Genomic DNA, 22,252 nt, shown 5'->3' on the forward strand with positions numbered 1-22,252 from the left:
AGCAAGCAATCAGTGTCTGCAGCATAGGCTGATATTATGTGTCTAGCGGCTTCGTTCGTGTCCGAGTTTGTCGGGCAGGGCTTCCTGTTATCTATGAAAGCGCGACTAGTAATGTAGACATGCCTAAAGCTATGTGATCGTTAGGTGAGAAGAGATGAATCCAACTGGCTGCCGGAGCTTCCAGCGTGTGACTAGTGGTAGGCAGGGACGTTCAGAGACACTGGCAACTGCAGAATTCAAGGAGCAGGAAGAGAGGGATGGGAGATATGACGAGAAGGCCATAGGACCTTTTGTCACATCACAAGAGCAATTACAGGAAAAAGAAATATCCTACTTTGTTTCTGTTTGCCAAGGCAGAGTCTAGCCCAACAAGCCAAAGTAGGCAGGTTTCCCTTCCTACAAAAGTGAGAGTCTCCTCAGGGCAAGATGAGATTCAAACAGAGCATCTAGACTAGGACTTTTTAATGCTTGATATTGGAAGTCATGAGTTGTGTCTCGTGTCGTGCAAGGCGAATGAAAACGGGCTTTGTCGAGTTTGGCTAGCTGGTTGTTGAGGCACACGGAAAGGAGCTGACTAGAGGGGAATAGGAATAGTAGTGCTGTGTCGACAAAGTATTTGGAAGACGACCGGCAGTAAGACATGCAGGAAACGAAGGATGGAGAGAGGAAGCCTGGACAAAGGTCTTGCGGAGGGGAGGGGTGCAAAAAGCAAAGTTACGGAGCAAAGAACATGCTAGGCTGTAGAAAGACTTGGGGACAGAGGGCAGGGTAAGCTAGCCAGATAGTGTAAGCACGGCTAGTGGCTACTGATTGGTGTTGGAACGCTATATTGGAGTAATATGGCAGCGATGTGCGGCTTGTCGGACAAAACCACAGCTAGACCCCAAAGCCAAGAATCAGGCCATAGACTTACTGGCGCGGCGCACTCAGGCCACTTAGGCCCCTACAAATCCATTGAAGAGAAGAACGAAGTATCTGTCTCAGATCCATAGTAAGGAGATTCATCTACATAGGGAAATGGCCATCATGCATTCTCTCTTCGGAGGCCACTAGGACACGACGTGGCGAGATGAGGTGCTCCATGCAAGACGCTGGTTGGAGCCAGTGGCAGTAATGGATTGTTTGAACACTCGTAATTGCTCCGATTCCGATGGTCTGGCCGCCCTAAGCATAGCACGCAATAGCCAACAGGATAAGCCATATCTAATCCAGGCCTACCTTCGACAATAAGCACCCGCAAAACTCTTGTCGCGGATGACTCGCCGTAAAAAGCGACCCGTCACCTCCTCCCCTTGCCTCCTCCCATCCTATAGCATCCTTTTCAGTTCCTATTGCTCAGCGAAGCGACCATGTCGTTAGTGACATCAGTGCAGAGCTTTTCACTTGTGTATATAGTTTCTGTCTTCCAAAAAGAACCTTTTCATAGGCATGAAGGACTGTCCGACAACGCCCACAAGCCATGTAACCCAGCCCTACAACACCACTGGAAGAGATTTGGAGAGAGGCAGGGAGCAAGAAAAGAGTAAAGGGGAGGAGGCAAATGGAGCCAAACCGGGACAGCTAACATACCTAGCCCAGCTTGAGAGTGAGCATATACTGTTCTGCGAAACATGCTCGCCATGCGTCTTGACAAAGGTACCGCAGGCCCGAGTCCTAAGTCTCACAGGTATCCGTCGCCATGTATTATGGATGGGAGTATTGGCTAGAGGGACACCAGCACCTTGTGCACAAATGGGCCGAGAGGCTAGTCCTCAGAGTGCATTTGCAGTTGGAGATGGTGACGACGTGTTGCCAGTGTATAAGCGCGCATAGGCTAACCTGTCTAGTCTTCTCCAGCCCCATGGCATGCAATGATATAGTCTCTCTTCTCCCTTCCTGTGCTTGCATGTTGACCCCAGGGCTAATATAGAAATCCCCTACACGGAAAAGAGTGATCGGCCTATTACTTGGGAGCTTGGCTATCACGTTTGCCTTCCCCAAAGAGCGCTTTAGAAGTCTTTCCCCCTCACGCAACAATCGCGAACACGTCTCGCATTCTAGGGAACCCACAACTCAACCTTTCGCCCTTCGGTTATCGGAACAGATCAAACCAGCAAGGGAAAAGGGAGAGGCGGCAAGACGATGATCCTATTTACGCTGGCTAGTCTAAGCAAGAGCATGTCACCAGTCTTTTGCATAGGTACCCACATTGCACATACATGTACACCAAGGTCTCTCCTCCCTCTCACCAGAAGAGGACATCCCAACCCCCAAAGGGCCTCGGTGAAGGACCCGGTAAGTACTCGGTCACATTCCATCAACATAATTCCAAAGGGTCCTCATAAAACAAGGAATCAATATGAGCTTCAAGGTGTCCCTCTTGGGCACCCTTGCATCCGCATCCATCCAGAGTATCCTATCATGGATACAAATCTCCATAAGTAGGAAAAAGCGGACATGAGAATTGCGCAAACGCGAAAATTGACGATCCCAGGTCAGACCACCGTGTCCGCAGTGTCGCATTCTGGAAGCCCAGACACCCGCTTTTCCTCCCCTTCCTCTCTCACATGCCCCATGCCTGCCCACCCATCCCACGTCGTAGCGGCAGCATTGTGCTTGCTAGTGGGAGGTGGAAAAAAAATGCCTAGTTGGGGGTATCTTTTTGTGGCTAAACGCTATGAGCGGGAAGCGATGATGGTGTAGCGGGAGAACAAGGCAAGATGGTTTGCAGCCCTATATCAGAATCTACGATATCGGACGAATGGGTTGACAGTATGGATCTGGAGAGAGACGCCATGAGTCTCAAGGGTATCCTCAACGGGTACGCAGCTGTCAACTGCGTGGCCGGGGCGCACTTGGAAAAAGAGATGGAATTTGATGAGTACATACAAACATACCCCTTCCCAGCTTTCTGTCCTAAATCTGGCGATGGCTTCATTGATGCAGGGTACCTTGTAACCCTAAGGGTTTGTCTCTCACGCAAAGATGGAATTCTGCCGAACCGTGGCGCACTAGTTGGACAAGCGACAAAAAGAATGGGGAGAGGATGGAACTAGCCGGATAGACTTCTAGTGTGCTCAGAGGTCTCTTGGAGGGGGTTTTTGATCTGTTCGGGGGGTTCTAGAAATGTGGCGCTGTTTTGGTTTGGCTTGGACAGGGCTCAGAAGAACCTTGACATGGCTGCTGGACTAGCCAGACTAGACTAACCCATCTAGCCTGGCACGTTTTACGACTTCCCAAGTATCTTAGCCCTGAGGCAATGAATCAAGTGAGGTAGTACAATACTTGAAGGCAGGACTGGACGTCTAAGAGCCGCAAGGAGCACAACCAATATGGAATAGCATTTAGACGCCGTCGCCGCCAAGACCTAGGGCTTAAGGTATCAATAGGACGAACCAAGAGCTTTGCAGCAGTCTGATCAATGACCGAGCAAGCGACACAGTGGCACGTTGCCTGCAGCTGATATAGTGTGTATAGTGCCAAAGTCTAGACAACTGCGCCAACAGCACGGTAAGTCGGGGACTGCAAGAAATGCGTATCAACGGACATGAAGAGATAAATGGTTAGTGCAAAACCACGGCCCTCGGCGTATCGTGGATAACCAGCCCGGCTTTTATCTCTCAGCATGAAGCAGCATATCTTGGTTTCTCGCGCAAAATGGCTTAGAGCTTCGTCCCGTACCTTTCCTAATTTCCAAGGCCACTTACGGGTCTACGTTGGCTTGAAAGAACATGCATTATACGAAGACCAAAGGCCGCCCTTTAGCACTGCATGATTAATAATGCTTGATTCAATCCGCTGTAGCGAAAATAAGGAAAAGCCCCCGGCTTCGTATATATTGTCATTTATCGGTTTCAGTTACGTTTATTTTCTTTCTAGCCCGTCCTCTTCTCCTCCTTAGATGCCAATATGGCTATGTGACTATCTGCAGCTGTACACAGCTATGAATACACCAAGGTATACAATACTTCCTACAAATATAGAACTAGCTGGTTAAAATACCTCAGAAAGCTGAGCTTCTAGGCTATGCACAGCCGGCTTCCCCTCACTGCAGAAAGCTTAGCCTTTCATGGTGAAGTATCGTCACACTGACGAGGGAGAACAGCGAGAAAAGATAAAACGACAAGATGGCTCCCCGGGCCAGTGGAAGCGGTGATTTTGGGGGTTAGTAACCTTTTGTTATTCCCTGTGCAGGACTATGATCACTAAATGCACATGCTCTACTCTACTATATTTACCCGGAACTTGGCTCCATGTTGTTTGTCTGTGCTGGCATTATGTTTGGGCATCAACGCTATGTATTTTTAGAGCCCACGTCGAAAGACGCATGCGTTTTGATGTCCCTCTGACATCTCACAGCACAGTACATATACGTAGAAATGAGTAGAAATACATGGATGGATGCAGATATATAGTTCATACTCATATATGTGAACAGCACTTGTACGATTTACCCCCTGCTCCTTCATGCAATTCAACTGAGTGCTGTTTGACGGTGGCTGAAAACATGGTGTTGTGCTTGGTCTGCTCACTCGCTCCATCTTCAGCTAAGCCTAAGAAGGTGAATATTTATATATCTCGCTGTCTACTGCCATGTGTTAGCAGCTTTGGATGTAGAGATGATGCGTCTTCTTCAAAGAACTCGACAATTGGAGGGCGCTGCAGTTACTGGAACTAATAGAACAGGCCAGTGAATAAACTATGTGATATGTCCTCAGCCCAGGCCTCGTCAAGGCGGTTCGAAACAGAGCAGAAGCGTACATAAAGATCAAGGCAGTCCACGCCCAGAGCGTCGAGGCTCTTGCGTAGGCCTTCCTTGACGTTGGGATGATGGCTGTTTCAAAGCTTGCTGGTAGGGAAGATTTCTTCCCTAGGCACACAGCTATCCTTGATACCGAGGCCGACTTCGTTCTCATTGCCTATGAGGATTATTCAATCAGTTCTCAACGTATGCGCCCGCTCATTTCAGCTTGCCCACTGTAGATCCCGCGTCATGTCAACCAAACTTTCCTTTGTGCAAAGCCAAGCGCGCGCCTCATCTTACGGTGCTGCGTCAATGTGACGGTATCCATCCTGGAGGGCAGAGGCCACAGCATTTCGAACCTCACCAGGCTTAGATTGCTAGGTTCCTGTACAAGCACATAACGTTAGAATCTGAGGCGTGCTACTGTCAAGCGCATTCCGATCGACACTGGCCGGGACCGACAGCGGGAATCTGAGCGCTCGTATTGAGCGTGAAGTGAGTCAACGGGTCAATGTGACTAAGCAGTACTGGTAAACCCGATTAATTGCTTCAGCAGAGAAATACCTGAGCCCTCAGATTCTGGGCAAAGACCCCAACATTTAACTCGAGTAGTAGCTGGCAAGTAGGTATATTCATCTAGTGAAGTGAAGAGTCCAAAACCTTCGCACTACCTATCTGAGCACTCATACGTATGTCTTGCTCAGCTGTTCTCACCAGTACACCCCTCTTCTTTCTTCGGCAACGGTTATTCCGTCATGACATATCGGCGGAGAGCTTCTCGTACTCATTATTCAAAGTGGCAAGATATATGATGTCGCTTAGATGTTTCTCGTAATTCCTGGCTGGATATTCACCAAGATGGTCATCAATTCTCTGTGCACGTGTTCCTGGGTCTCTGCACCCTTCTTTCTTCTAACAAAGACACTTGGCTCCTTGACCCTGCACTCGCTCATACACTGTCCATGGCTTCCATCTCTAGTGGGTGCACTATGGACGGGTATGCGTCTCCCAATCTCTGTCGTTCGCGCAACTAGTTCCTTGGTGAATGTGAGAAAGTAACTAGCAAGTCCCTGCAACTTGACTTAATGTTAATAGAAGAGGGAAGTTTGTTGGGGGGCGCGATATACCTTTAAATCCTTGTCGAGCTCTGATTCACACAAACCGGGGTGGGCATTGTTCAGAATGATGGGCTCAGCGGCCTAGGGACTCTCCTTCATTGCTGCGGCAATTGAACGGACAAGCATAGCCTCCAGCAGTTTCGACACGTTGTATCGATTATGCAAATGTGATTGCTTGTTCTGGTAGAAGGCGTCAAAGATTGAAGGTTCGTGCCGTTTGCGGGATTTCACCTCCAGATCATCAGTTTTGAGCATGACTTAGGCGAGCGACGGAGAGGAGAGGCTTACATTGAAATGAGCGGAAGGGCTGACAATAACAAGCGCCGATGTGTGTCCGGTTTTTGCTTGTGATATCTGCGGGACTGGAAGTAGGTTGAGCGATAGTAGGAACGTCCCGATGACGTTGACCTTGATGTTGATCTCGGTTCCTTCAGGCTCCCCATCATCACAGCCCGGAATGTCTGGGGTATCGTGGTTGAATATCAATGTAGTAACTAAATACTAAGCCAAATTTTTGAGGGAAGAAGATGGATGCAGTGTCAAATGATACAAAGGTAGTTGTTATAGGTGGCTGACCTCAGCAACCAATATTGTTTAGTTGGAAAGTTGTTGTCAGAGTGCTATGCAGCCCGAAACCCCGAGTGAGGATACTCTAAGATGCTCTAATACCATGATGTAGCCGGGATAGGCCTTAAAGGGAGCCTCGGGACCCATCAGTTATATCCTCGTCTTATGCCTAGTTGCCCGCGTTTTTCGTTTAGAGTTTTCATTTGCCTGCTTAGGTACCTAGCCCGAGCCACCCAACACGACCCAGTAAACGCCTCGGCCTAGGTAGCCCTGACTTTTGATGACAGGAGCGCAATGAAATGGTCTTTAGGTGGACTAGAAGAAGCTCCAAAGCGGAATTCAACAAACTTCGAGGCACTAGACAATCGCCACAAATGCAAGCAAGCATAACTTGGGAGATAATCTTCAAATTCTATTCTATTGAGGGCTTGATTCGAAGGGGGCAACAGTAGGATCCCAGCAGACTGGCGCATATTCATCCGTCTCCAAGCTCATCATTTCGGCCTCGCTCAGTTCAAAGTCGTAAATATCCGTGTTATCCCGAATCCTAGCAGGCGTGACGCTCTTGGGCAACGGAATGAAGCCTTTCTGCAGGCTCCATCTGAGCAAGATTTGCGCTTCCGACTTGCCGTACTTCTCAGCTAGCTTCACCAGCTGTGTTTCACCCCATCGCTCCCCGCGGACAAGCGGGCTGTAAGCCTCGACGGTGATGCCACGCGCCCTACACCACTCCACAATCTCCTTTCTCGCACACCAAGGGTGTAGTTCATACTGAGCAACATTTATCTTCCCCCCTTTGCCTATTCCTCCACGTTCGGTCTCAAGCTCGCGGATGTGCTGCTCGAGTTGGTCAAGGTGATGGACGCCGTAATTGCTCACGCCGATAGACTTAACCTTCCCGGCCTCCTGGGCCTCCACGAGAGCTTTCCAAGCGCCCTTTCGACCCTCAGAGGTGCCGTAAGGGCAGTGTAGAAGCATGAGGTCGATATATTCGAAGCCAGTTTCGGCCAAAGTCTTCTCGATTTGCGCTTTACAGCCGTCGTAGGTGATCAGGCGAGCTTTAGAAGTGAAAAAGATATCAGGACGCGGGATATCGGCGGCCTCGTGAATGGCCTCGCTAGCTTCTCTTTCATTCCTGTACGACGCGGCTGAATCGATCTGAGACCTAACTTAGCCAGAATCCCTAGAAGATATCACAGTAATTGCGTTTCTTACATGTCTATACCCAGCCGTCAATGCTTCGGTCACGGCTTCCTTAGCTTGCTCGGGTGGTCTTGAAGCGATTAGTTGTTATGCAGTCTTTCGAAGATGTCACACCCACGTTTTCCAAAGCTATTGTGCACCCATGTTAGAAATGGCGGTTATTATGTTATAGAACAAACTCACGCCATATCCTAGAGCCGGGATATGCTGGCCGTTGTTCAGCAATGTCTTTGTTTGCAAAGTGAGCATTTTTCTAGATGCAGGGCAGCCTCGGTAAATGGGCGAAGCCAAACTCAAGACAAAGAGTTAGAGAGTCGTGCTAGAAATTCCAGCAAGGTTGTTCGATCGTCTGTATTGATCTGAGTATCTCGTCAAGAATCGCATGCACAATAGAGAAGTCGTGGCAATCGTATGAAACCTAATGCTAGCTATTAAACGTTTGGCCATTATTGTAGCAGGAGATGTCGCGTGGCGGTAGTAAGGGTTGGCGAAGAGGTTATGGATGGCACGTGACGTGCAGACCCTAGCCATCCGTGTACCAGCCCGCTACTAGTGCCTAAAACCCTGAGACACAGAACTCTGTTAAAACAAAACAAGAGAATGATGTTTTTCGGAATAGAGAAAGAAAATAATACTGAATAATAAATCTTAACTCAACCCTGCTACACCACTTCTTCAACCGTATTCGACACACTTGAATCTGAACTGAAGCTCGTGATGGACGTGGCTCGCCTCGCAAAGGCGCGTGAAACCGCGAACTTGGTCACTTCCAACATCATCAGTTCAAGAGTCAAGGCCGATCCAAACGCCGATCTTTCAGACCTTCTCAAACAATCAAGCTCAACCTATCCTCGATTGGTCGACGACCTTGCGCGGGCAGCTAGTAAGGACAGCGCTAGTAGCAATAAAAAGACTGACGTCTCGAGCTCCGAGGACTCCCAAAACATCTCAACGGATGAGCCTATTTAGCTCGTTATGATCCGTCTTCCGGTCCGGTAATACTTCAAGGAGCTTTATCGAGGCTCTCAACCAGAAAGTCAGTGTCTCTGAAGCTCTACATGAACTGCACGGCGCACGTGTGATCGACCTCGGCTCTTCCATCACTCTCAAATACGGTCCATACATGGATCTGGACCATGTATTCAATCTGCAATACGTTCGCTCGAATTCTCCAACCGTACCGACCCCATAACCTCTTGGCGCATTTCGCAGTGATCGTTCGACGTACTTTTTTGCGTCCCGAGCACCCGGTGTTACTCTCGAAAGCGTCTGGTCTGAGCTCACTCATGCTTAAAAGCTGTTTGCCCAAAAGCAGCTGAATGACATCTTCCGAGTCCTTCGAAAGGCGGAGCCAGATACATCGAGCGAAGGTTGGAGGCTAGGAAGCTTTACAACACCGATTTGCAAGGACACACGGCGACAGCGACCGGTATCTAACAAAGAAATAAAAACAGAAGCATAATCCAATGAACTTCTATTTCGAGCCCCTCGAAGAACAATCACACTATGGACTAACATGATCCGCTCCTTCATGCGCGAGGATCACCGTGCGGTAATAACACATGGGGATTTGAATCCAAGAAACATTATGGCCAGCTGGGAGACAAAGCCGGCTGTAAATGAGTTGGTGTTGGAAAAGGAATTGCGATCGGCCGTATTGATTGACTGGGAAATGGCCGGTTGGTATCCGGAGTATTGGGAGTTGGTCAAGGCACTCAACACGCTTGATGCTCGAGGGCTGCCCCGTGACTGGGCGGATTTCATGCCTACCGAGGCTATTGATCATTATCCACTTGAATACTCGGCTGGCTATTTGGTTGGCCGGTGGCTTGGGTAGTTTTGCCCGTCTTAGGTGTCAATTCTGGTAAGAAATTCCTCAATATCATCAATCTCTTCGGGTACTTTGAGCCAGTGACCTTCCTCCTCCGCCCCCGTGTATTCCTTCCAACTCACGCTGAACCCGGCCTCCGATAAAATTTCTTTTGCCTCCCGGCCAAGCTCAATATCCACGTATGCGTCGTCTGCGCCATGGCCCATGAACACTGGCGTCTCTAGGCACTCCTTGGAGATTTTCCTCGCCGGTCCGTGTTGAGCAGGCTCCATCATGTCCTTCACAAATAGGTCAAAGACGGACGATCCAGATTGGGGGCCCGTTCTCTGTGACAGGAGATTCCGAATGTTCCCCGCGAAAGGCAGCCAAGTACTTGCTCCAACAAATGCCCCTAGCCTTTTCCTATTCGTTTTGCACCGGCACAGTAAAGTCCACAGGGCGATTGCACCGCCTTGACTAATACCCCCTAATACCATATTTTCTGCTTTCCCACCGAGCAATTGAAGTTCCTTTTCGATAAGTTCGTTGACATGGGAGACTGAGTCCCGAATACCTTCAATCTGCAGGTCTTGCCTCATCGTAGGATCCGCCAGGGACTGTGCGTCAAACCACGCCGGCATGAACTCTTGGAAAGTGGTGCTCCAGGGCTCTTTTGATGACGGAAACACCCATTTCCACCCGGGGAACGCCTCTTGAAGAGCCTTCCCACTAGAAAGGGTCGACTTGGAGAGCTCTTCCGCAAATTCTTCAGCGGTGCTTCCACGACCATGAATCAGGACAATAGTGTGAGTGTGTTTAGCTCTTGGATGAACGACATGAACCGGCCCGAAGGACTTGGTCGCTGTTGTTTCAGGAATAGCTTGTTCCATTGTCAGTGAACAGAACAAGAGTGTTTAAGACGCCAATTGCTGGGCCCAAAGTAGAGTACAGCTTCAGATAAGGTATCGAAATATGAAGAACAGCTAACTTTATAGAAGAGAGTGTGATAAAAAGGCTCGCGGACTAGCCGCTAGTGAAGAGCGGGGTAGGTAACTGCATAGCAAGATGATCCCAAAACACATGCCCCCACGCCATACCAACACAGGGCCAACCAAATTCCAACAACCAACATCTAAAGAACAAATTGTTCAATTGGCTACCTGAAAGTATGTGCAGACAAAGTGTTGGTTGGACTTTACCCGGTCTTTTATGCAATTGGCTATAGGTATGAACATAATTTCATGAAATCACCATTTGGGGTCACAGCTCAAGGCTCGCAGGAACCAGTTTAGGACCGTCGTAGCCTAACGACCTGATAACCTCTTTTCCCTCCCCTTCCTTTCCCACGCCCCCCATTCCTGCCCACCCACCCCACGTCGTAGCGGCAGCATTGTGCTTGCTAGTGGGAGGTAAAAAAAAAAGCCTAGCTACGCTATAAGCGGGAAGCGATGGTGGTGTAGCGGGAGAAAAAGGCAAGATGGTTTGCAGCCCTATATCGGAATCTACGATATCGGGCGCATGGGTTGACAGTATGGATCTGGAGAAAAACGCCATTAGTCTGAAGGGGACGCAGCTGTCAACTGCGTGGCCAAGGCGCACTTGGAAAAAGAGATGGAGTTTGATGAGTACATACACACATACCACTCCCTAGCTTTCGGCCCTAAACCTGGCGATGGCTTCATAAATGCGGGATACTCTATATCCCCAAGGGTTTGTCTCTTACGCAAAGATGGACATGGCCAATTAGATTTTGGCTAGCCGTGCTGCACTAGGACCTGAGAGGAGTTAGTTACACGCGTTATGAAGGGAATAGAGAGACGATGGAACTAGATCCGTTCGGATAGACTTCTAGTCTACTTAGAAGTTTCTCGAAGGGGTTTTTTGAACTGTTTGGGGGGTTCCAGAAATGTGGCGTTGTTTTGGTTTGGCTTGGACAAGGCAATGTTGCAGGCTCAAAAGAACCTTGACAAGGCAGTCCTTAGGCGAGCTAGTTTAGCTAGACTAGCCCATCTAGCAGCCCCCAAGTATCTTGCCCTAAGGCAATGTAATACTTGGGGGAAGGACTTGACGTCTAAAAGCTGTAAGGAACACAATCAATATAGAATAGCATTTAAACGCCGTCGCACCCAGATCCGGGGCTTAAGTCGGATCGATAGGACCAACCAAGAGCTTTCTAGCAGTCGGTGTCAAAACTTGATTTTGAGTGAGCCTGATCAATGACCGAGCAAGCGACACAGTGGCATGTTGCCTGTGGCTGGTGTATTGTGTATAGTGCCAAAGACAAGACAACTGCGCCAACAGCGCGGCAAGTTGGAGACTGCAATAAATGCGCATCAACGGACTTGGACTTGTAATTCGCAACAAAACCTTCCGTAGTAGTTGCGCTGCATGGAAGCCACGATCACAAGTCGCCTCGCCTCACCTGGGTCTCTTTGATGTTAAGTCCGGCTGCGCCACTTGTTATCTTTGGCAAAGAAATGGCTACGTATGAAGTTGACAATAGGAAGAGGTAAATGGCTAGTGCAAGACCGCAGCCCTCGGCGTATCGTGGGTAACCAGCCCGGCTTTTATCTCTAAGCATGAAGCAGCATATCTTGGTTTCTCGCGAAAAACTACTTGGAGCTTGGCTCGGTACCTTTCCTAATTTCCAAGGCCACTTGCAGGCCTATGCTGGCTTGAGAGAACAAGCAGGCATTATATGAAGACCAAAGGCCACCCTTGAGCACTGTATAATTAATAATGCTTGATTCAAGCCGTTCTAGTAAAAATTAGAAAAAAGCCCCCAGATCTGTATATCTTGTTGTTGACTAACTTTAGTTGCGTCTTATCTCTTTCTAGTCCGTTCTCTTTTCTTCGTTAGATGACAACACGGCTATATAACCATCCGCAGTTGTAAACAGCTGCTATGAATATATCAAGACCTACGTTCTGAATGCTTCCTGCAAGTATAGAGCCAGTTGATCGAGATACCTCAGAAAGCTGAGCTTCTAGGCTATGCACAGCCGCCGCCTTCCCCTCAGTTCAGAAAGCTTAGCCTTTCCTGGCGAAGTATAATCACACTGACACGGGGATAACGGCGAGAAAAGATAGAACGACAAGATAGCTCCTTGGGCCAATTGAATCGGTGATTTCGGGGGGTTAGTAATCTTTTCTTCGCTATTTCCCTGTTCTGTTCTGGGCTATGATCACTAAATGCACATACCATACTCTGCTCTACTTTATTTGCCTGGAACTTGGCTCCATGTTGTTGTCTGTGCTGGGATTAGATTTGGACATCGACTCCATGTATTTTTAGAGCCTACGTCGAATAATGCCCGGGTTTTAGCTTCCGACTGACATCTCACAGCACAGTACGTATACCTATGTTTACGCATCAATACGTAGAAATACGTGGATGGACGCGGATATATAGTTCATACTCACATATGTAAACAGCACTTACATGCTTCCCCCCTGGCTCCTTTATGCCATTCAACTGAGCGCTGTTCGGCCAAGGTTGAAAACATGGTGTTGTGCTTGGTCTGCTCACTCGCTCTATATTAAGCTAAGCTTAAGAGCGTGAATCCGTATGTATCTCATTGTGTACTGTTGTGCATTAGCGGCTTTGGACGAGAGACAAGATAATGATGCGTCTGCGCTATCAAGTCACCCACTGAGCAGCATTTGCCCATGGCTTGCTCTGACCCGAACACCCGTCCACAGACGAAGATGAGATAACTTCCAAGCTTTTGTTTTCATTGCCATGTCTGCGCTATCCTAGGAGAAAGGCAATGGAATAAAAGGTAGTCGTCCTCCGTGCTTCTAACCGCAATCTCAATCATCCACTGTCCGCCCTGGGCCCTTTCTTTTCTTCGTCACAGCCATCCCTTTACAGCCGCTCATTCCTCGACTTGCCCCTATAAATATGCAGTTTTCCATCGCTGCTTCCTTTCTGGCCCTGGGCAGTGTGTCTCAGGTCCTTGCCTATCCCGGCTTTTCTCCCGAAAATGGCCTTGTTGGCCGTGGTGAGATCGAAGAGGTTGGCGATGGCCATGATCTTGAACAGGGTCTCACAAGTAGTGAGATCGAAGACTATGCCCATGATCTTGAACAGGATCTTATGGATAGTGAGATCGAAGAGGTTGGCCCTAACGCGTGGATTGCTCCTACGAAGGACGATGGTAGGCGATTTGTGGACAGTGAACCGAAGCAATGGTACCTGGCTAACAAACCTTTCTCGTAGCTCGTTCTCCTTGCCCTATGTTGAACAGCCTGGCTAACCACGGCTACCTCCCCCGCAATGGCCGCGACATTTCTCTGTCTCAGCTCTACAAAGTCTTGTGGGATGTCACACACGTAGACGTGAGCGGCGTGAACTATCTCGGCGCCAAGAAGGCTTTAGGTATTTCTTCCACTAAGGAGAAAGGGACTTTCAACCTAAATGACCTCGACACCTATGATGGTATGTTTTGCTTCAGCATCTAGCCATTTTCTTTGAGATCTGCAATGTCTTTATTAACACCGGTACCTTGCTGTAGTCATTGAGCATGACTGCTCTTTAAGCCGTGCTAACCTTCAGAGCGGTGACAACTGGTCTTTTAATGCTGGGATATGGTCTACTGTTCGTGACTTTTTCACTACGCCGCTTGTCAGCACGAAGCAGCTTGGCCTTGCCATCAGATCCCGCCAGGATGCAGACCCTCTCAACGACCCTACTCGTGCTCTCAGCGAAGAAGCTAGCCTGCGCTCTATATCTGATGCTGCTGTTCTCTGGCTTGTCTTCCGCAATGGTGATGGTGCCAATCGTTTGTGGATAAACACTCTCGTTGAGAAGGAGCGTCTTCCCTTTGCTGAGGGTTGGACCCTGCCCCCTCTGCGCATTGATAGCGCCGATATTTTAGAAGTCGGTACTGCTATTGCCTACGACACCATCCTAGAATCAGATCACTTTAGATGACTATGAGGACCACGGTGAGGATGACATAGAAGCGGTTTAAATGTTGAGTAATCCCCTGGGCTACTAGACTTGCTTTAGAGAATATATCATAAATATACCCCTAATCGTGATGTTGTTTCAGGAGCTAGTGTTGTATAACTCGGGGAACTAAGAATTGAAGAATTACTCATTCAGGCTCTGACATCTACAGATGTCAAGTTTGGTCTGGAAATGTTTTGTTGCCTGTCCACCAGCATGGGGAATAGAGATTAGAGGAAAGGGTAAATGTCGAACACGTCACGTAGCCCCTGAATAGTTTGTTCGCATTGGTTTCACTGCTGCGGCTCCCAAAACATAAACTGCGTTTTGATTGCTCTATGTGTTGGTGGGCTCTCTTAGTTGATGCAATACGCGCAATTGGCAGCTCGGAATGACGCGGCCAGGATACTGTGGGTGATTAAGTGGCGTCGACGTGTTAGCGCTTGATCTTGATCTTGATGTCGCTAGCTGTCTTGGGTTACTGACAGGCGCCTTGAGCGCAGCAGAGCAGGGCTGCCTAAAGCCACGAAACCAGCAATTTGTTGATTATGACGGATGACAAAACGCTTGGAGCCAGGCTTTGATCGCTTCGTGCGACGCAAATTATTTACGACTTGAAAAATCGTCGTTTCTCAGAGAACGAAGAGCGAAGAACCGACACGTATTTCTGCCTTGGGGGCAGACCTCACCTCAACCCCTGGCAGCCATCAGCTGCCATTGATGGATGGCTCTCTTGATCTCAATATCTCTGTTTTACAGCACCATAGTACTCAACAGAACAGCCCATCTCAAACACAGCTTTTTTGTGTGCCTGGCAAGTGACGCCCCACCAATGACGCGGCCTTGTGCTGGGGGGAGGGAGGGGATCTCTGATAAGGGCTAAGCTCCGACTTTTAGAGGCAACCCTCTCTGTACTACACAGGGGTTTTGGTTAGACTGCTCCTTAGCCCCTCGGCCGCGGTGGGAGTGGCCTTCCGACCATGTGGGATGATGCATACTAGCTAGGGGCATTTGCGTGCTCGTTAGAATGATCCAAGTATGTGAATCTCGTGGTGATAGGGGTCCAAGTCCTTGTGTTTTCATGGACCCTGGCGGCCTTTCTGGCTCGGGAGCAGTGCTCATGTTGAGCCTCATCGTAGCTGTATATATGTGGGCTCTACTACCCATAGGGAGAACCGACAACGCCATTGTCCTTTCCGTCCTATCTCTGTGTGTCTCTATCTCTACATCTTTTCCTCCTAAGAAGGATTTCAACGTGTCCAACTTGCCTTACGTTAGCATTCTTGTTTTACTTTGCCAAGCCAAAACGAGCAACTTCCTTTATATGCAGCATCGGCTCCTTCCTTTTTTGACAGTCCTATTCAACTACATCTCATTAAAAATATAGGCGCTACAAACGGCGCCTCTCTTTGGACCACACGTGATAAACGTCTCGTTTCTTCTGCTTACCATCTGACATACTGTCCACAGCCGCTCTACGCACCATGATAATGCCAATAAAGAACGGGCATCGGCTGCTGGTTCCGACCATCGCATTCTGCATGGCTCTTGTTCTTGTTTCTGTCTTCCATGGCCCTATAGCTATGACGTCGGCTACCCAGGCTGTCCAGGAGTGGGGGTGGTCGTATGCTCCTGGAAGCAGCCAGACGACGCCTCAAGAAGCCCAGATCTCTGACAGCGCCATTCCCGACGAAATATACACTGAGGATGATAGCTACGTTGAGGATGTCCTGGAGGCCAGGCTGGCTCCGGAGGTCAAGGCGTCCGAGATGATGGCCCGGCCAATCGCCACTCGCCTTGGAACTGTCCCCAAGATTTTCCACCAGAGTTGGATCGACTCGAACTTGCCGACCAAGTTCCAGCAGTGGAGCGAAAACTGCCGCAAAGTGCACCATGACTATGAGTGGGTGCTGTGGACAAATGAAGACAACGAGAATCTTGTCAGAAAGCACTTCCCATGGCTGCTTGAGGCATATGTCTCACTACCTAGCGACATCTACCGCGCCGACTTTGCCCGCAATCTTTACATGTATATATTTGGAGGGTGAGTGGGCCCTATATTTCTCAGTACGTGTAGGAAGCCTCGTGCTAACTTTTGTGACAGCGTATATGCCGACCTGGACACCGACTGTTTGCGCAGTTCCAATGTCATCTTTGAAAACTACTCCACTCCGTACGATACTGCCGCTCACGTCGTTGTCGGCGAGGACGAGTCACCCAATCGCATGGCGTTTTTCGGCCGTATGGGGACTGACAAGCAGTTTGAGCACTCGATTCCAAACGCCTGGATGGCATCTACTCCCGGCCATCCCTTCTTCCTCATTCCGCTCGAATCCGTGCTCAAGCGCTTCAGCCGCGAGAAACAGTGGGCAGACCTCCCGGAAGACGTCACCGGCCCCGTTGCTCTACGCCAAGCCATCCTCAAGTATCGCAAGCATTACGCCTGGCAAAAATCCCCTGAAGCCCTTGAAAAGCACATGGAACGTCACATTTTCGCCGGCCCGTATAAGAAGCGTCCCGATTTGAAGCATACAGTGCAGCTACTACACCACAATGTTATCTACCCCTTCAGCTGGGGGCCAGATAACTATGACATGAGCGAGACATGCTGGGTCTTGCAGGATACGTATAATGCCGAGAACTGCAAAAAGGCCCTTGAAGTTGAGGCAAAGGGAAGCGTGACTATCACGTACTGGAGTCACACACACTCACCTACCGGCCACAGCGACGAAAACCTCGAATTTATCACCAAGAGGGACAGGATATCAGGCTTCACGGCACGGCGTTTCCGGAGGAGTGAAGCTAGAAGAACATAATTTGCGATTTATTTGTGCTTGGGAATGGAGCCGGCGTTTCTTTTGTTTGGATATCTATATGAATTTTCTTTTACTGTATATATTAAACTTGCAACCATGTCTTATTACATACATCCATAATCACGTCAATTACGTTGCTACATTCAGATGGCCAGAACATGACACAAGGTAGATAGATGTCAGTAGAGGAGCACGTTGCAGGCGCAAAAAAGCCATTGTCTCTTTTTGGACTCGCATAGACCCGATTGCTAGTCGCATGCATTAGTCATATCAAAAACTTTTGGCCTCGATCACCAGTGCCTTCTGCCGCCCCGTCCCCGTCCCATAAAGCCACCTCCTCTATTGTATCCCCCAAAATCACCGGCACCCTGCATACCACCAAACTGACCCACGCCGGCATTTCCATTGAAGCCCTCTTGGTTTCCGCTAACCCCTCCTTGAGCTTCGCTATTACCACCGCCGGCAGCAATTGACGATGGGGGGCCGTTGCCAACATTGCCGCCCCCATTGAACATGGAGGCATCCATCTGTGACATGTCCATGCCACCCATTCCTGCGCCACCACCACCGCCCATCATTTGTTGCATCATTTGCTGCATCTCCGGGGGCATCATACTGGGATCCATGCCGCCTCCGGGCATCCCTCCAGGCATCCCCCCAGGCATACCACCTGGCATACCACCCATCATCATACTGTTGAACTCTTCCATCATCTTCTTCTGGTTTGCCAAGACTGCATCAGCGTTGAATTCATTGCGGATGTTTTCCTGCTTTGCAGCATACAGAGCCCATGTAAACTCGTCGAAGCCGTAGTTGAAATAGTCTGACACGTCCGTGCCTGGTTGGCGCCAGGGTTTATCGTTCTCGCCCAGATCCGTGTCAATGACCACAGACATGATAGGTTTTCCTGCTGGCTTATAAATGGGGTTGCTGTTGATGTCAATTTTGGAGCTGGACGATGCTTTTGCCTCTGAATCAGCAGAGGGGACTGGAAGTGGCACTGCAGAGGTAGCTGAGGATGGGCCAGCCGTGGTAGGAGCCTCACTCTCGCCGGTGAGGTGTGTAGGTGCAGCAGGTGCAGGGTTTGGTGTGGGTTTGGTATCGTCTTCAGCGGCTGAAGTTTTGCTAGTAGTCTCGTCTAATGTAGATCTTTGGGGGGTAGTGGACGAATCTGAGGGCTTTGGTTGCCTGTATACTGGTGATTAGCTGGATAACTCAAGATGGGGTTGGGAGATAAGAAACTCACTGCGCAGAATCAACATTGGCCTCATCTTGACGGTCAATAATTATATCGATATCCTGCGAGCCCATAAGTTAGCCATGTGCCTGATAAGCCAGAGACTTGTCTGTGAGGTATGCGCACCGAATCTTCGTCCTCGTCCTCTCCCTCGCCGTCTTGTGCATCTTCAGCATCGTTTTCGGAATCGCCTTTTGACTCCAATGCCGTATCCCCTACGGCCTGTTTGTTTGTTGATTGCTCGGCCTTCGTAGCGGTTGTGGTTGCGACAGCCTCGCCCTCATCAGAGTAGAGATCGTCGTCATCGATATCCATAGGTGGAGTAGACATTGTGGCACGAATTATTAAAAGGCAGAAGGGATTTACAATGCGCGGCAAAGGTCTGGTATAGCAACAAATAACAGCCGCAAAGCAATAAAGTGGATTGGTGGTGATCTTTCTTATTAACTTGAGTTGTCTGGCGTCCAAGCGGTGCGCAATCGCGCCTGTCATCTCATCAAATACCATGCTTGAAAAATGACATAGGACCTGCAAGCTTCCGCCACACCCAGCCACATATCATCATAGCGCCACACCTTTGCTGGTCGGTGGGAAGCCAAAAGCCAATGCGCGCCAAAAGACTGAAGTTTGGCCAAGAAAAGACGATTCCTGGGATTTGCGAAGCTCAAGTCGCCCATCTTTCTTCTTGTTGCTTTTCATTTGCTACCAAGTTTTTCTTACTGCTCATTGGTGTCGCATTGAGCTTCTAGGGGCTTGTCTATATCATAGACTCTGCATACCCGTATCTTCGAAGCATTTGATCTATATTCCGCACACTCACTGGCCAGCAACGCTGTGTGTATTCATTGCATTTGACAATGTTTCAAAGGTAGGCGCTTCTATCATGGTGATAATGGTTGTTGGGGGTCTTCTATGGCTGGCTACGTACATGTTTCTACGCTTTCTCGTTCGCCTTGACCTTGTCTCGATGTGATGTCTCGCCATACAAGTAGATTAGGGAGGCTGCAGATTGCAGCTGGCTAGACTTGCTTATTACTGGCATTCTGTCTCTTCTATCAGACGGACGGGATAATGTTAGCTGTTTACTTTTTTCATCCCTTGTATCCGTAAGAAAGTACTTGGATATAAAATTCTTCTAGGCGCACCACACCACTGTTCACACATCATAAACTCGCTGTACAAACTCGGCTTAGCACCTGTGACACTCTTGATCTGGCAGCTGACTTGTCACACCCTCTTATCTAGCACCGGAAATACAGGCGGTCTCTTTGGAGCAGCAAAGCCTGCCGCGACGACAACACCCGCAGCTGGCGGCCTATTTGGAAACGCAGCAGCAACCTCGACAACTACCACTACCACTGCAGCGGCCCCCGCAACTCCTGCAACTACCACATCAGGGACTACGGGCGGTCTCTTTGGCGCTGCCGCGACAACAACTACTAAACCTACCCTAAACCTGTTTGGCTCTGCTGCCACAACTACGCCCGCAGCCCAGACAACAGCACCCGCGAAACCTCTGTTCGGTGCCACTCCCGCGACTAGCCAGCCGGCTTCAACTACAGGCACCATGTCTCTCGCTACACCTGCCCCCGCAGCAGCACTAGGCGGCGGTTTATTCGGTGCTGTAAACAATACGGCAACGGCCACCCCCAAGCTTGGAGCATTTGGCCAAACGGCGCAAGCACAAAATGCGTCGTAAGTTTAACAGCTATGCAGACACCCTAATAACCATGAGCTAACCTCCCCGGTTCTTCTAGAGTGCAGCCTCAACAGCAACAGCAGTCTGTCCAAGCAGTGCGGCTTGACATGAATCAGGTTCGCGGTTCCACCAAATTCGAAGATCTCTCCAAGGAGGCCCAGGACGGCATCATTAAAATCGATAACATAATATCTGTGATCATGGGGTGGAAGGCCGAGATTGATGGCTTCTTGCCAGCACACGAAGAGCAGATTGCCAGTCTTGGGCACGACGTGATCTATCTCGAACGCAAGTATGCCATGGTTCAACGCGCCGTTCTTGGCGATGACGTAGCCAACATCCAGGAGCTACGCTCCATGAGCAACCAGAACATTGCCGACGCGCAGCTGGCTAGCAAAGCCGTCGACAACCTCAAGCTCCCCATGTCGTACCACGTACCCGGCCTTTGGACGCAGCCCACCAACGCCAGTGCAGGCGGTCCTAGCGCTGCGGCTGCTGCTAGCGAACCCGACCTCATCTCGTATTTTAACCGCCACATTGCCAGCCTAGGCGAACGTGATTGCAAGCTCCGCGGTTACATCTCCGAGATCCAGGCCCACATGCCACGCGTCGAGCACGGCTTATACGAAAAGCTGACCCAGCTCCAGGCGACGCCCGGCATGGGCCATCAGGTTGGAGCACTAGAACAGATCAAGGGCGTTCTGCTGGACTTGCGCGACGCGATTATCAAGCAAGCGGTAGAGGTCGCAAAGACACGTGAGGCTCTAATGACACTGGAGCAGAAACTGCTAGGCCGCGAGCGGGTTTGAATAGATGCAAGGGAAAAAGCTTTCAGTTCTGGGTATGGAGCTTCTAGAATACATTGGCTCAGGTGGTTATGAACGGCACTTTGCATTTTTTATTGTTGTCATGATGGCCCTTCTTGACCCGAATTATTCCATGTTTTTTGTTTTTGGAAAGGTTTCTAAATTCCTTGTTGATTCATTAATGTAGTTTACTTTTTTTTTTTCTTTTTTGTTGCTTGTCTATGCATTAATCTAGAAGTCTTTATGGCGTTTATACAAACCCGCACAATGTACCAAGAAGCTGGTGATGATTCTAAGGCCACTAGCATGCAATATCACCGCATATATTATTTTTATCAAAACAGTCTATACATCAAGGATGGCTTGGCAGTAGCCATATGGGGGTATTATCGGTTTTAGTATACAGCCTCGCCATCGTCCCCATCGTCCATGTCGTCGTTGTCGCCATCATCAAAGTAACCTTCGGCATCATAGTCACCGCCATCTTCGTCATCGTACGCATAGTCTTCCTCGTCTTCATCGTCGTCGCCCCCGCGGTCCTCTTCATCGTCTCCCTTATGGCCATCAGCCGCTTCGTCATCACCATCATCCAAATTAGCCGCTAGGGCACGCACACGAGCTGCTGCATCGTCTCCTTGCTGTGACCGATAGAGCTCGTCGGCGCTGTGCAGCGATGTGACGTTGCTTAGCTCTAGACGCTTTTCCCTGCGTTTGCGCCGCTGGCTGGGCGCACAGTCATTGCCATCGAGCGTGCTGTGGAGTTCTGGGGGAAACAGGTCTTTGCAGAAAGGTTGGGTGGAGAAGTCTGGTAGCGTTCGCTCCTCTTCAACGAAGCGTTGCGAGTAGGTTTCAATAGCAGTGAAGGGGTCTACAGTCGCCTTGCTCTTAATGCAGTAGCGCTTGTTGACCTGGTCTTGGCCATAGATGCGGCGCGGCTTCAGTGTGTCGTTTGCCGTGGTGCGCTTTCGCGTGTATAGCAGCGTGCTGTGGACTTGTCGGCGGAAAAGGAGGAAGTAGTTGATTTGGCGCTGCTCAATTTTGGAGAGACTCTGAGATTGGGGGACGTCGTATTTCTAGGTAGAGATGCGCGATTTGGTTAGTTAGTATGCTCCGTGAGAACTCCTCACAGGTGTGTATGCTTGGAAGATTATAGCAGCAGGCTATACTCACAGGGAACAGATCGCTAGGCCGGCCGTCAATTTCATCGCCCATATCCCAAGACGGGCCGCCAGGCATGCGCCGCCCACCAGCGCCGCCTCCACGGCCACCGCCTCTACCGCCTCGTGACATTGGTGGGAGACGGAATAGTGAAGTTGAGA

General features: G+C 49.6%; 7 protein-coding genes across 7 annotated transcripts; 3 read left to right on the top strand and 4 right to left on the bottom strand.

Moving 5' to 3' along the window:
- Positions 1-6,825: 6,825 nt before the first annotated feature.
- On the bottom strand, positions 6,826-7,860 carry HOO65_020466 (putative oxidoreductase YJR096W; the record flags this gene model as incomplete). The annotated part of the gene is made up of 4 exons (XM_071006921.1): positions 6,826-7,566; positions 7,624-7,681; positions 7,730-7,740; positions 7,795-7,860. The coding sequence occupies 4 exons, from the start codon at positions 7,858-7,860 to the stop codon at positions 6,826-6,828; spliced, it is 876 nt and encodes a 291-aa protein (XP_070861104.1).
- A 1,599-nt stretch (positions 7,861-9,459) lies between these two features.
- Positions 9,460-10,311, bottom strand: HOO65_020467 (Acyl-protein thioesterase 1; the record flags this gene model as incomplete). The annotated part of the gene is made up of 1 exon (XM_071000074.1): positions 9,460-10,311. The coding sequence occupies one exon, from the start codon at positions 10,309-10,311 to the stop codon at positions 9,460-9,462; it is 852 nt and encodes a 283-aa protein (XP_070861105.1).
- Positions 10,312-13,325: 3,014 nt separating this feature from the next.
- Positions 13,326-14,357, top strand: HOO65_020468 (putative sterigmatocystin biosynthesis peroxidase stcC; the record flags this gene model as incomplete). The annotated part of the gene is made up of 3 exons (XM_071006925.1): positions 13,326-13,581; positions 13,644-13,862; positions 13,939-14,357. 3 exons carry the CDS (start codon positions 13,326-13,328, stop codon positions 14,355-14,357), a joined length of 894 nt encoding a protein of 297 aa, XP_070861106.1.
- Positions 14,358-15,859: 1,502 nt separating this feature from the next.
- Positions 15,860-17,191, top strand: HOO65_020469 (Inositol phosphoceramide mannosyltransferase 3; the record flags this gene model as incomplete). The annotated part of the gene is made up of 2 exons (XM_071006801.1): positions 15,860-16,419; positions 16,480-17,191. The coding sequence occupies 2 exons, from the start codon at positions 15,860-15,862 to the stop codon at positions 17,189-17,191; spliced, it is 1,272 nt and encodes a 423-aa protein (XP_070861107.1).
- Positions 17,192-17,481: 290 nt separating this feature from the next.
- Positions 17,482-18,758, bottom strand: HOO65_020470 (Pre-mRNA polyadenylation factor FIP1; the record flags this gene model as incomplete). Its single annotated transcript, XM_071006831.1, has 3 exons — positions 17,482-18,379; positions 18,438-18,490; positions 18,555-18,758. 3 exons carry the CDS (start codon positions 18,756-18,758, stop codon positions 17,482-17,484), a joined length of 1,155 nt encoding a protein of 384 aa, XP_070861108.1.
- A 527-nt stretch (positions 18,759-19,285) lies between these two features.
- HOO65_020471 (Nucleoporin NUP49) lies at positions 19,286-20,936 on the top strand (the record flags this gene model as incomplete). Its single annotated transcript, XM_071006686.1, has 3 exons — positions 19,286-19,296; positions 19,674-20,123; positions 20,186-20,936. The coding sequence occupies 3 exons, from the start codon at positions 19,286-19,288 to the stop codon at positions 20,934-20,936; spliced, it is 1,212 nt and encodes a 403-aa protein (XP_070861109.1).
- A 392-nt stretch (positions 20,937-21,328) lies between these two features.
- Positions 21,329-22,223, bottom strand: HOO65_020472 (DNA-directed RNA polymerase III subunit Rpc31; the record flags this gene model as incomplete). The annotated part of the gene is made up of 2 exons (XM_071006984.1): positions 21,329-22,006; positions 22,104-22,223. The coding sequence occupies 2 exons, from the start codon at positions 22,221-22,223 to the stop codon at positions 21,329-21,331; spliced, it is 798 nt and encodes a 265-aa protein (XP_070861110.1).
- Between the last annotated feature and the right edge of the window lie 29 nt (positions 22,224-22,252).

Source organism: Ceratocystis lukuohia, assembly GCF_044167205.1.
Source record: "Ceratocystis lukuohia strain C4212 chromosome Unknown Supercontig2_pilon, whole genome shotgun sequence".
NCBI lineage: Eukaryota > Fungi > Ascomycota > Sordariomycetes > Microascales > Ceratocystidaceae > Ceratocystis > Ceratocystis lukuohia.